The following is a 12,296-nucleotide window of genomic DNA, read 5'->3' on the forward strand; positions in this document are numbered from 1 at the left end:
ATCCCTTCTTGTGTTTCAGGCTGGGAGATGGAAGACAGCTAGTGTTTCCACCCAGTCTGAAAAGTGAGACACTCGCACAGTGAGAATTATGTGCAGCTTTAAAAAGGCTGCATCAGACACTATTTTAAGAGCAAAATGAAATATTTTTGGCTGTTTGGTTTTGGTCCACTGAGGGACCTGCCCTGGTATCGGAGAGCGACACAAAACGAAGTGTCTCAAGCTGCTGTAAACAAAGATGTGACTTGCTTTTTTGTTTGCTTTGGTTTTCCTATCCCAAATGACCAACGTGGGGGTTAAAAGCACATCTTTAAGGTGAAAACCAGTCAAGACCCCATGGTGGCCAGTAGTGCTAAAGGTACAGCAGTGATGTTTGTGACAGGACCCCTGCATGTCTCCACTCCAGACCCAAGCCCTGCTCAGAGCAGGACTGTCACCAGCACCACAGCACCTGCAGTTTTTTCTTGCAGCTAGGGGAAGCTTAGAGCAGAAGTACAGGCCCCAGGGGTTTCTTCTGCTTGTTGAAACAGAGACAGGGTCTGCAGGAAGTCCTGCGTGGGCCCTGTCCTCATGCTGCAGGTCTGAATTTCATCTGTCCTTCATCCCCCAGTGAAGCATACCCTGTTTTGAGTGGGAGCTGGTTGGCTTTGCACGTGCAAGGTCATGCTGCCAGCTCAATTTTGGGCTGTGAGCTTTCCTCAGAGGCACCTGGGAGCATGGAGGCGAGGGAGGCTGCAGAAGGAGCAGGCTCTGCAGCACCTCCCATGCCTTGCTGAGCTCTTGCAGGGCACACGTGTCACCCATATGTCCTTTGGCAAGGTGATGTACATCTTAACCACCTGTCCTTTGAGGACAGAGTGCTTCATAGGAAAGGCTGCAGCCATTGCCAGTTGCAAAATACTTCCCAACTGTCTTTGGGACCGAGCCACCAGCTCCCTCTGCCTTGGCCAAGTCCAGGGGGTGAAGCTGCGGGGAGGTGCCTTGCTGGGGGCACTGGCTCGCCCTGGGCTGGGCTGGAGGGCAGCAGCAAGCCCTTTTCAGGTGGGCGGACTGCTGCTTGGCTAGCACTTCTCTAACGTCCTTTTCTTCCTGCTTCCAGGTTGCCTTACAATCAGTATTTCGGAGGCGTGTCTGCCTTGAGCAAAGAGCAGTTCACAAAGATCAACGGCTTCCCAAACAATTACTGGGGCTGGGGTGGTGAAGATGATGACATTTATAACAGGTAAATAAATACCCTCTTGGCACCCAGAGTGCCTCCAGGGCAGGGATGAGCACAGGCCTGCCGCTCTGGCCCAGTTTGGGGGGGCGCAGGGTGCCTTTTCACCCCGACCGCAGGAGCCTCCCCGGGTGGGGTATGGAGGTGCTGTGTGGGTGTCCTGCTGGATCAGCAAAAGCATCTTCCTGCTGGGTGCTGGCACACCATTTTGCAGCTCCCAGAGTGTGCTGGGGAGAGGGTCCAGTGGGAAAAATCCCACTCCTGACCCACATATGCATTTCTCATTCACTGCACAGCCTTGCAAGCACCTAAGCCAGTGCACGGGTTGGGGTTGGAGCAGCATGCTTCTGGGTCTTCCAGCACTGGCCAGAGGGAAGGGGATATGGGACGTGTGGTGGGGTGGAGAAGACCTTGACCCACCTAGGCCAGCACAGCCTGAGGCTTGCCTGGATCTGCAGCCTGGTAGCGGATCCCGTTGTTCCCAGGAGAGCTTCATTTGTTGGGCTGTAAGTGGCTCAAAATAATGCCGTGAGCCGTTGTGTTGCTTCCTGACTGGAAGAAAGCCAAGCAAGGCTCAGAACTGCAGGAGAGGAGGAAGGTGTTTGCACAGGGCAGACTTGGACTACCCCTGCCTGAAGACCAAGGCAGAGGGTGGACATGCAGTTGTGCTGCCTTTACAGCTTTGTATTCCTGTTACCGAAATCTTGGAATGAAGAACTTATCGAGACCAATGTGATGCGAGATAAGCAGACACTTCTTTATTGATGGCCGGGTGCGTGAGTGAGTCCTCTCACGATCAACGCACACCAAGCTTCAAAATCAGACACCATATATAGAACTTATTCATACATATTCATTAAATATTCATGCATAAACATAACACTTCCTGAAAATCATCAAGATACTCTCCTCCCATATCCGATTCCGCACAGTAAAGATTAGAAAGATCTAGAAATGGGTCTGGGGTACTATTTGGGTAGTTGGTACATGAGTCGGTGGTCGCGATCTCCCCCTGCCAGAATTACCTTTTACTTTCTTGGCAGGTATCTACGCGTTGTTCCAGTCTACCCTCCCCAGTTCCCATTAATTCTACCTTTTGACGTCTCAATGCATTCTCCTACGTAAATACTGTATCCAATCATCTTTAATCTTAAGTCTGTTATCTAAGTTCTCATCATTCCTACTAGGTGATTCTGACCTATTCTTTCGGCCTTGGTACAGGGCTGTACAAAGGATTTCATAGTAGCTGTCAGTTGTTGTGCAAATACAAAGCTCCACTAAAATGTTTCTTATAATTTTATATTCCTATTAAAATAACTCTGTAAGATCAAATGTGTTTCAATATAATCAAATGTGGTTGCTAATTCTAACTAATAAAGAATCTGTAACGTTTCCCCCCTTTGAAAGTGTTGAAAATTATTTCAATACTTTCACATTACTTACATAGCATTTGTTTCAGCGTATTTTGGTGCTGGATTGTATCCTGGTGGAATAATCGGTACTTCTATCATGATAATGCGATTAATTGCAATTCTATTGGTAAATTGTTTCTTCAGATAAGTATATAGCAACATGATCATCAGAAAGACAATTAGTAACAGAAACAAAGCTTTGATTATGGACTGTATCCAAGAGCTTAGATTCCATCCTAATTTGCTAAAAATTTTTTCTAGCCAATCTTCTGACATATCTTCTCGAATTGATTCTGTTTCTTTTTCAATTTTACCCAGTAACTCCAGATCATATTCCACATCTTGGGTGACGTTTGGAATGTGAATACAGCAGTAGTCCAATTTATCTTTGAGATATCCACATAACCCATGTGCTTTAAGTAAAAGCATATCTAATGCCATTCTGTTTTGTAAGGTTATCCTGGAAGTCACCTGTAACTGTATATTCAGTTCCTTAAACCCTTTCTTGGTGATGTTTGCTAACTTTTCTACTTGACCTGTTAACTGATAAAGCCGTTCTCTGTTTCTATATGATGCTATAGGATTCAAAAGTGATTCAAGAGCCCAGCAAATTTTTACTCCGGTTGATGGTTCGTTCCAAGTATCATCACCTGTTTCAGACCTCTTGGTTCGTTTTAATTTCAAACTTTCCAAGAGTCCTTTAAATGGTGATCTTTTCCAAATTGGACGCAGTGTTGGCATGCCTAAAGTAATTTGTTTCACCTTACCATCTAATGGTAAATGAGTTGTCCAGGTTCCGTCACTTAATGCCCAAACTAAGTGTCCTAGACTTTGAATAGTAGATTTTCTGCAACTGAACAGAGTTCCTCTTCTGGTGTAAAGGCACTGGTTAAATTGAGAGTATTTCTAAGACGTCGGCAAAAAAAACATATTTTAGAGCAGCTGCCAAAGGAGGAATTATTTGAATTGTTAAGTCTGCATCACTGCAATTGTACACCTTTTCACATTTCCACTATGGCACTATTTTATTCTTCTCTCTCAATGAAGTTGCTTTATCATCGACTGAGGGTAAAACTGCAAAAGCTTTTCCATCCCAAGTAAAACACCAAGGAGTTCTGGCCATGTACTGGAATTGAGAAAATATGGCCATGGACCATATTGAGTCCCATTGTTCTACATTGCGTACCTTGGCCAGTTTTGTTACACTTCCACTCCATGATACTTTTGCTCACATTGGTTTTAAGTTGTTCATCGCAAGAACACCATCCCACAGTCTTATATCTCCCTACTTTGATAAAAACATAATTTAACAGTTTTTCACAATCAGCCCTACTACCTGGAGATTTCCACTGTTTTCTGATAACCTTTATTTGTTCATACCATTGAGTCACTGGCCTTTGTTCACAGTAAGTGGTCTCGGTTTTGTGTTCCAAATTGGTCAGATTCATAGTTAAAATTCCCCCTGAAATAGGTTCACCCTGGAATAGATTGTGAGAGGACTCACTCACGCACCCGGCCGTTAATAAAGAAGTTTCTGCTTATCTGCATCACATTGGTGTCAGTAAGTTCTTCATTCCGAGATTTCGGTAACACTCCCAGGGCAGTCGCTGTGAGAAATCATCATGGGGAGCTTGGATTTGGGAAGCCCTCTTCACATTTCTCAATGGCAAAACTACTCTGCGTGGTCTTTTCTCGGGACTTTCTGAGCTCTTCTTGGCTTCAGGAAGGGTCTTCCTAGAGGTTCAGCACTTCTCTTTAATAAACCAAGCAAGGAACAACCTTCCAGTGGGGCAGGGCATTCAGAGCAAGGTGGCAGCCCTCTCTTTTTTTGGGCACTCAGGTTTTAAGGAGCAGAAGATGCTATCTAGAAATGAAAAGGGAGATGCAAAGAGGAAGAAACAGGGTACTTTTCCAGCATCATGAGCTGCAGGTGCCTTGCAGAGAGCATGCAAACAAAGGCAGGCTGCCCCTTGCCTAGTGGGGCTGCTGGGGCTCTGACCGTGTGACCCCCAACATGCTGCTTCTCGATCTTTCACTTCAGTTTCTACCAGCACCACAGCTTTCACATCCTAAAAAATTAATGCTTTTCTGGCTCCTTTCCAGATGCATTAAAAACTAGATGCCTCCTTATTCAGATTCCAGTCTACAGCCTGGAGCAAGGGGCGTTGGGTGTTGGAGGAGCTGGTGGTGCAGGTGAGGGTGCGGTGAATTAGCAGATCCTTGGTGGCAGCAGGGGGATGTCTCTCTTTCCCAGGCTGACGTACCTGCACAGAAAGGGACTGGCTTTCCCCATTTCTGGTGTTGGCAAGCCTGCAAACACACTAGGAACGTATTACAAAAAAGAAAAAAAAAAAAAGGAAAACAACCACCAAAACACAAATAACACAGCACAACCCCAGAAACCAATGGTCATTTGTGGAAGGTGTGGCAGAGCATCCCACATCCGTCACCTGTTACGGATGTTTAATGTACTTGCTATTTACAGGCTGGTGTTTAAAGGCATGGGGATATCCCGACCAGATGCCATCATTGGGAAGTGCAGGATGATTCGGCATTCACGGGACTGGAAGAACGAACCCAACCCCGAGAGGTACGTCACCCCCTGTCCCATAGCATATTCGAGGGGCACCACCAGCCCTTGCTGCTCTAGCTGCATGGCTTTCTCCTTGCTGTGCAGAAAGCCTGCAGCTATCTCCTCCCCTGCTGACCTCTCTATCCTCTGTGTAAGCTGCCCCCTTTCCCCTCACCAATTTATTATCTTATTACACACCTTTCCTCCAAAATTTCACTGTGGCACAACACCTCTCGCTTTTTTTGTTTCCATTTTTGTTTTAAAGGCAGCAAATTAAGGTCCAATCAATTGTTTCCAGCTTGTCTTTGGTGTGTAAAAACTGCTCTAGAGCAGAGCTGGAAAAGAACCTGTGTGATTTAAAAGCTTGGCTGCTTTTTCCTGGCTAAAAATTGACGCATAGGGATGGCTTTTCCCACTGCTCAGGCTGGCCAAATCTGGGAGTTCGTGGGACCCGTACTGATAACACAGGTTGTTCTTAAAACACCGGAGATGCTGCCTGAGAGTCTATAAAAATTTCATGTGAAGTTCTGGTTGTTTAAACTTTTTTTTTTTTTTTTCTTTGTCGTCCCTCCTTCCTCCTCTGGGCTTGTTCCTCTCCTTCCCCCATCCACCCCCGCTTCTGCAGGTTTGACCGAATTGCTCACACAAGGGAGACAATGAGCTCTGACGGCTTAAACACACTGTCCTACAAGGTGTTAAGAACTGACAAGTACCCTCTGTATACAAAGATCACAGTGGATATTGGCTCGCCAAAGAGCTAACATCAGAGACACAAGAGAGACCTTCCGGATGTTGGCCAGGACATCTGGCCTTACTGATGCTTTTTATCTACTGGTTTTATGATGGTTGCAATGAACAAAATACCAAAGCATCTCCAAACTGGTTGGACAACTGCTTTTTAATTCTTTTGAATTCCAAACTTGACTTTACACAATTTTCTAGCTCTCCATTGCTTTAAGTCCAAAAGCTGTACATAAGAGTTGTAAATATTTACTTTGCCAGAAAATGTTTAATCTGATCTATTCGCTACAGTGCTTCCCATGTTGAGTTAATTGCTGGACACAAATTTTACTGATTACAACTGTGATGCATTAGCAGTTAGTGCCCATGATATCTAATACTTTAAATGAGGTGTATGAAAACGTTCCTCTTAATTCATTCCTGGTTTTGCTTTTATGAAGGACTGTAAAATGCTGCTAAAATTTTACAAGTTTACACTTTGCATTAGATTTTATTCTTTTTTTTAAGTGGAGACAATACTTTTTTTTTTCATAGTGACCAAAACAAACATCTTCTCTGTGTGCAGAGCAAGTGTTGAACAATCAAGTCTGGATTCAATGAATGTTATTCTTTCTTCTAGCCTCAAAAGAGGCTTTGAGTAGTGACCTGAGCCAGAGTTTGCCAGAACTTCCAGAGAGCTCTCTGCATGGGGTGGGAGCTACACAGATGGCACCTGCAAAAACCACTGGCTTCAGATAACCTTACTTACGGATGTGACAGTGACTTTTTGCTTCAGCCCAACACCACCTGGAGTTTTGGGGGAGGGCGGGGGGCCAGAGTGGGATGACTTGGTTTTATTTTTTTTCCTGAAATAAAGAATTAATTTAATTGTGCGATGAAATTATGGCCTTAAAATCTGCAGATTTGATTCACTTGTTAACAGTGGTAGAAAGTTACCACGCCATTGTCTGAAGCTTCCTAAAACCACAATTTTTCTTGCAAGGTCATGCATAAAACTTGAATTCACTTATTACTTTTTTTGTTGTAACATTTTAATTACTTTCTAAAGTAATTTGTATATCATAAGCAGTATATTTAATACCAGATTAAACTAGGGTGCAGCATAATAGGGTATGATTCAAGGCTTCCTTTATCTTCAGAATAGTAGGCTTTTTATGTGTGTCATTATATATAAGCCATGTATTGTATTTGCTCTGCGTATTTGTCCATGAAATCTCCTGCGGTGCTGAGATACTCACAGCAGGGCAGACATCCAGTCGATTTTCCTTTGCCTAAAGCCTGTTGCAATGTGTGTCCTCTATCGAGAAATTCACTTCTGATTTTCTCAGGCTTTGAAGGACATGCATGTTTTGGAGTACTACTTTTTTTCAGTGCACCAGGGCACCACCTGTACAGACACCCTGCTTTTCCTTCCTGTGACCTTATGATATGAAAGCCTCGAGCGCTGACACCCTCGGAGCTGTTCTAAGTGATTTAAAGCTTTAAGCCAGAACTGAGAACTGAATTCCTTCTGGTGAGTATTTTGCCACCAGCTCTGACCACAGCAATTTGCACTTCCTTGGCCTGTGCTGAAGGCTGTTAAAATCAGGGATGCTCGTTGTATTGGGGATCATCTTCAGCACTGCCTTTTTTTTTCTTTTTTTCTTTTTTTTTCCTTTTTATCTTTTTTGGTTTTGTTTTAGCGTTTTGGTTTGGTTTTTTTTTTGAGACCTGAAGCTTTTGCTGAACCCTTGCACTGCAGGGGTGGGATCCTGCAGGCGCGGGGGGACAGTGCTTTTCTTCTTAGGTCAGCAGTGGCTCAAAGTATGCATGGAGACTGATGACTAGGGAGACACGCAGGTGCCTTTTCAGACTTGCTTTGAGAAAGTGTTCACCCCCTTCGCTTAAAAGCTGTTGCCGGCCAGATGTGCTGCCACAGTCGTGCTGGGAGCTGAGCGCGCATGGAGCAGGAGCAAAGCACAAAGAAGCAGACTTAAGAGCCACTCTCTTGTGCTTACCATTGCATTGAAAGACTCCTTTTTGGTACATCTGGCTCCAGCTGGTGCAGATAGAAGGGGGTACAAGAAGAGGATGTATTATGGAAGTCAGGTCAGATGTTGACCTGTAGAACGACGGCATAGCTGTAGTCTGTACCAGTTATGGAGACAGAGGCGAGGACTTTTTATTTTTTTCAAAGATGCCTTAGAAGCAGGTCTCTGCTCCCACAGGTGGCAGATAGCACCAAAACCCATCAAGGTTCCACTGGAAATGCCGGGTCTCTGCAGAAAGCACCTCAGTTTTGTGCGGAGCCTATTGTAAGCTGGGGAGTTGGGACCTTCAGCTGTAGCGGTGTCTATCTGCTAACAGGCTATGCAAAGGGGCTGCTCTTGTGATTCAGTGGTAGGTTTTTTAGGGTTTTTTTTCCTTGCCTTGGGATTCTCTGAAGATTAGAAGAAAGTCAGTGTAACAACTCGTTGTTTTGCTGTATGCTGGGATCACTGAATTTCACAGAGGGGGTCTGAGCACTTGTTTCTAGCTGCAATCAAAATTTCTACACATGTGCCTTGAAAGAGGGGAGAAATGGAAACTGGAAAACCAAGAAATCTGACAACCATTTTCAGCAGAGATACTAGTGCAAGAAACTTGCTTAGTTTCTCTTCTACTGCTAAAGTCACAAGCCATGTAAAAGCTGAAGCTGTCTTTCATTGCTTATTTTGTCCTTTGGTGCTGATACCTGATTTCCAGATCTCATTGTTCCTGTGTAAACTGTATTGGTCAAACTCACAAAATGCTCGTGACTCGACCTGGCCATGAAATTTCTCCCCCTGAGACTTTCAGGGGCTTTTTCTACAAACACTCGTATTGCACAGAAGTGAATTTTGGCCATGACCTGTGGTGGGTGGTGTTTTTCCTCTCCTGTACTGGTAGCAACACTCAAAAGTGATAACTGTGTGTAGCAGTTGAAACCCAGAACAAAAACAGCTGCAAAGGAAACACTCACGCTTGGTTTCTTTGCGGTGACAGTTTGCTTGTTAGGATGAGGGAGCATCCTGGTACGCAGCTTTTCCCCAGGATGTTACTTGCGTACAGAACTGCTTGTGGGATTCCTGTAGATGGTTTTGCTTTTGCATTTTTTATCATTTATATATCAAAGGATGTATAATCTGACGTTCCTACTTCACTGTTGATGTCGAATAAAATATTTTCACATATGACACCTGGCAGCATTACTCTGAATTACCCCTCTGGCTGTGTGGGTTTCTGACTGATGGGGTGGACTGGGCCATGCCTTAGCTTACTTGCGTGAACTTCCTCCAGCTTGTACCCCCTTCTGCTTGCCTCCTGAGTGAATTTCTCTCTCTGTACTGCAAAATTTTTACTGGCATTAGAGAAACGGGTCCAAGAGTCCCCAGATGACACGAGAAAACCTTAGGGTGGTTTGTTTACCTGCGGGTAGGGGGACAGCGTGCAAACCCCGGCTTAAACCAGACAGGAGATGCAAGCCCTCACCCAGGCTGCCAGCTGCTTGGTGGAAACGGGCCACTGCTTGCTCCCTGGGTGCTTGTGGGTTTGGCTACAGTGTGGAAATGGAGAAGTCATTCCTGGGAAGCTGATGCAAATGTTTGCCTATGTTCCTTGGCACTTTTTCATGAAAACATTTTCTGTGGAAGAGATCTTTCTGGCTGCAGGACTGTGGCTAAGGCCAGGCAGCTGGCATGAGGTCCCAGTGCTTTCCAGGGAGAGGTGGGCTTGTTCCTAGCTGAGGCCAGCTGCCATTTTTCTGTGGCCCGAGATGGCATAGTGGGCAGGGCATCCCCAAGCCCCTGCAGTTGCTCAGAGGCATGTTCTGAAGACCATGTTGACAGAGGGCTCTGGAAGAGGGCACTGGCTTCTGCCGATTTCACCCCTCCAGGGCTGGCTGCTGGCACACTGGGAACGGTGCCAGGAGCATCATGGTCTGGAAGATGCTAACAGGCCAGGGTGCAGGAGAGGGCTTGGGCAGGGACACAGTGTGGGAGGGTAGGTGGTTCCTGTGGCTTCTTCTGTTGGCTTCTGGACCCTGAAAGGCATTGCACAGGAATTGTGGACATTTTCTTCTCGTGGTTCATCTGTGGGCAGAAAAATGGACCAAGAGGAACCTTCTACTTTCACCTGCTTCTCTCTCCAGAGTATTGTGCAGTTCTTCTCTTCTGCTTGGGTGGGTGAGGAATGGGCAGAGTCACACAACTCAGTGGCTGGAAGAAGCCCTGTGTGGAAATTTTGTCCCGTGCTGAAAGCAGCAGCTGAGAAGTGTCAGTAGGATTTTACTCTTCTCCAACTGGTTACCAAGGCTTCCCTGGACCAGATCAGCATGTGGCTTGTAAAGGATCCCTACTTGCTCTAGCAGAGCCTGCTTTCTGACCTCCAGCTCCACCTGCCTGCCAACGGCCAGGATAGGTGAGCAGAGGTCTCCTGACATTTATCCCACGTCTGTCCTGCTACACCTTCCTATTCTCCAGCCCATGGGAAAAAAGTAACCCAACAAAGAAAAGACTGTTGTAAAAAGGCAGAAAAGGACTAAGCTGGAGGTTGCTGACCCCTTTCGTTCCCTTGGAAGGAGTCTGAAGTGGGTGTGCTTGGCCTTTGCTCTTGCTCTGTGTCTTAGCACAGCAGTGCTGACACTGGATCTGTTCTTATTTGCCTGCTTCCCGTTTGCAGGATCTGTGCACTCAAGGACAATGCACTCGTACAAGGCCTCTGTTTTCTATCTACCCAAGGCAGCAGCCCCCGCTCCTGAAGCCTGTTTTCTTCTTCCATCCACTGCTCTCAATATTACTACCAGCAATGCAGATGGGCACACAGAGATGAGATCTGTGCAGAGTCGGAGGGGACTCGCTTCTGAAGCCTGCACTAGATCTTGCGGTGAAGAGCTGAGTGAGGAAAACAAGGGGCTGGGGTTAAGTCCAAAGCCTGGACCTGTGGACTCTTCCTGGTTACCTTCCTGCCCCTCACATGCTTGAAAATGATCTCCAAGAAGTATTGCTTCATGACTTTTTGTAAGGATGGAGGTATTGCTGACAGACTGCTATTTCCCAGATCCTTCTCCTTGCCCTTCTTAAAGGTGGGCATAAGATCAGTCTTTTCAGTCAGCTTTTTCCCAGTTGCCATGATATTCCACCATGACTGACAGCAGTTTCATTCACACCAGCCAGCACTGTTAGCTCCTATGGGTGAGTGCCATCCATTCCAGTGGTTGTGAGTACATCTGGTTTCTGTAAGCGGTCCTTAAGGCTCATGCTTGACCCTCCCATCTCCTTCCCAAACTATGCTGGTGAATGCAGAGATCTGGGAGCAGGCTTTGCTTGTGAAGGCGCTGCAACAATCCATTGATCGTTGCAGTCTTTTCCGTATTGTCCAGCACCATGCTGTCTCCCCCACCCATCACTGGACATGCATTTTCCCCAACCTGTAGCATGCCTGTAGAGTCCTTGGCCTACCCTTGATAATCCTCACTAGTCTGAGCTGTAGCTGGTCTTGGACCTGCCTGATACCACCTTTCAGTATCAAAGCAAGCAATGTTTCTTTTGCTGCCTATTGTCTTTCCCACTCTAACATGCACCTTTTTTTTTTTTTTTTAATCTTAGCACAAGAAGCTCCCTTTTTTGTCAGGCAGGACTTCTACTGAAATTCCGTGTCTTCCTGCAGAAGGGAAGGCTTGGGACATTCAGGATGGGGACTGTGAGAAATGCCTTCCCCAGGATGGTGATGCAGCCCTGGGATGGCACACCAGGGTGGCAGGGAGTCTCCATCCTTGGGAGGTTTCAAGGGCTAGTCAGCAGTCCCCAGCAGTGTGACTGATACAGCAATAAACCAGCCCCTCAGGAGCACCAAGAGAGAGCCAGTGAGGCAGCAGGAGAGCGCAGTCCCTGTGAAAAAGGACACTGCTGGTTTGGTGGCCAGGAGCTAGGGCCATGGATGACGCCAGCAAGCCTGAAGAACCCTGCAAGGCACTGCCAGGGGAAAAGCATGGAGCCAAATGGTTGCCTTTGCTTTCCAAACCTGCTTTACACTGTGTTTCAAAAGCCAAAACTCAGCGTGGTATTTACCACTGCGAGCATCTGCCCAGCTGCAGGAGAGAAAGGGAGGAGCTGTGAAGCTTTCCACACTTGGGTCCGACTCATCCAGAGCTGGCAAAGGGATGCTGAGCCCATGTCTGGGAGCATTTCTTCCAGGCGTCTGTGGAGGTGCTGGCTGCTGGCATGTAGGACACTGCAATAAGAGCTCACTGACTGGGTTTTTTCACACCCTCCAACTTTCTCTTGAGAGGGAGAGAAACAGCTTGGTCCAAAAATGCAAAATGTTGGCAGGCTCCCATGTGAAACAGAGACAGGCTGAAAAG

At 46.3% G+C, this 12,296-nt stretch overlaps 1 protein-coding gene across 1 annotated transcript in view; it reads left to right on the forward strand.

Annotated features, from left to right (window-relative positions):
• The window catches only part of B4GALT1 (beta-1,4-galactosyltransferase 1), a 30,401-nt gene extending 21,269 nt beyond the window's left edge, over positions 1-9,132 (forward strand). The window contains 3 exon segments of the mRNA XM_080372986.1: positions 1,097-1,219; positions 5,111-5,215; positions 5,823-9,132. Coding sequence (XP_080229112.1) covers positions 1,097-1,219; positions 5,111-5,215; positions 5,823-5,958 — 364 coding nt within the window. The 3' untranslated portion in view covers positions 5,959-9,132.
• The last annotated feature ends 3,164 nt before the right edge of the window (positions 9,133-12,296 follow it).

This window comes from Falco punctatus, assembly GCF_963210335.1.
Source record: "Falco punctatus genome assembly, chromosome: Z".
NCBI classification, from domain to species: Eukaryota; Metazoa; Chordata; class Aves; order Falconiformes; family Falconidae; genus Falco; species Falco punctatus.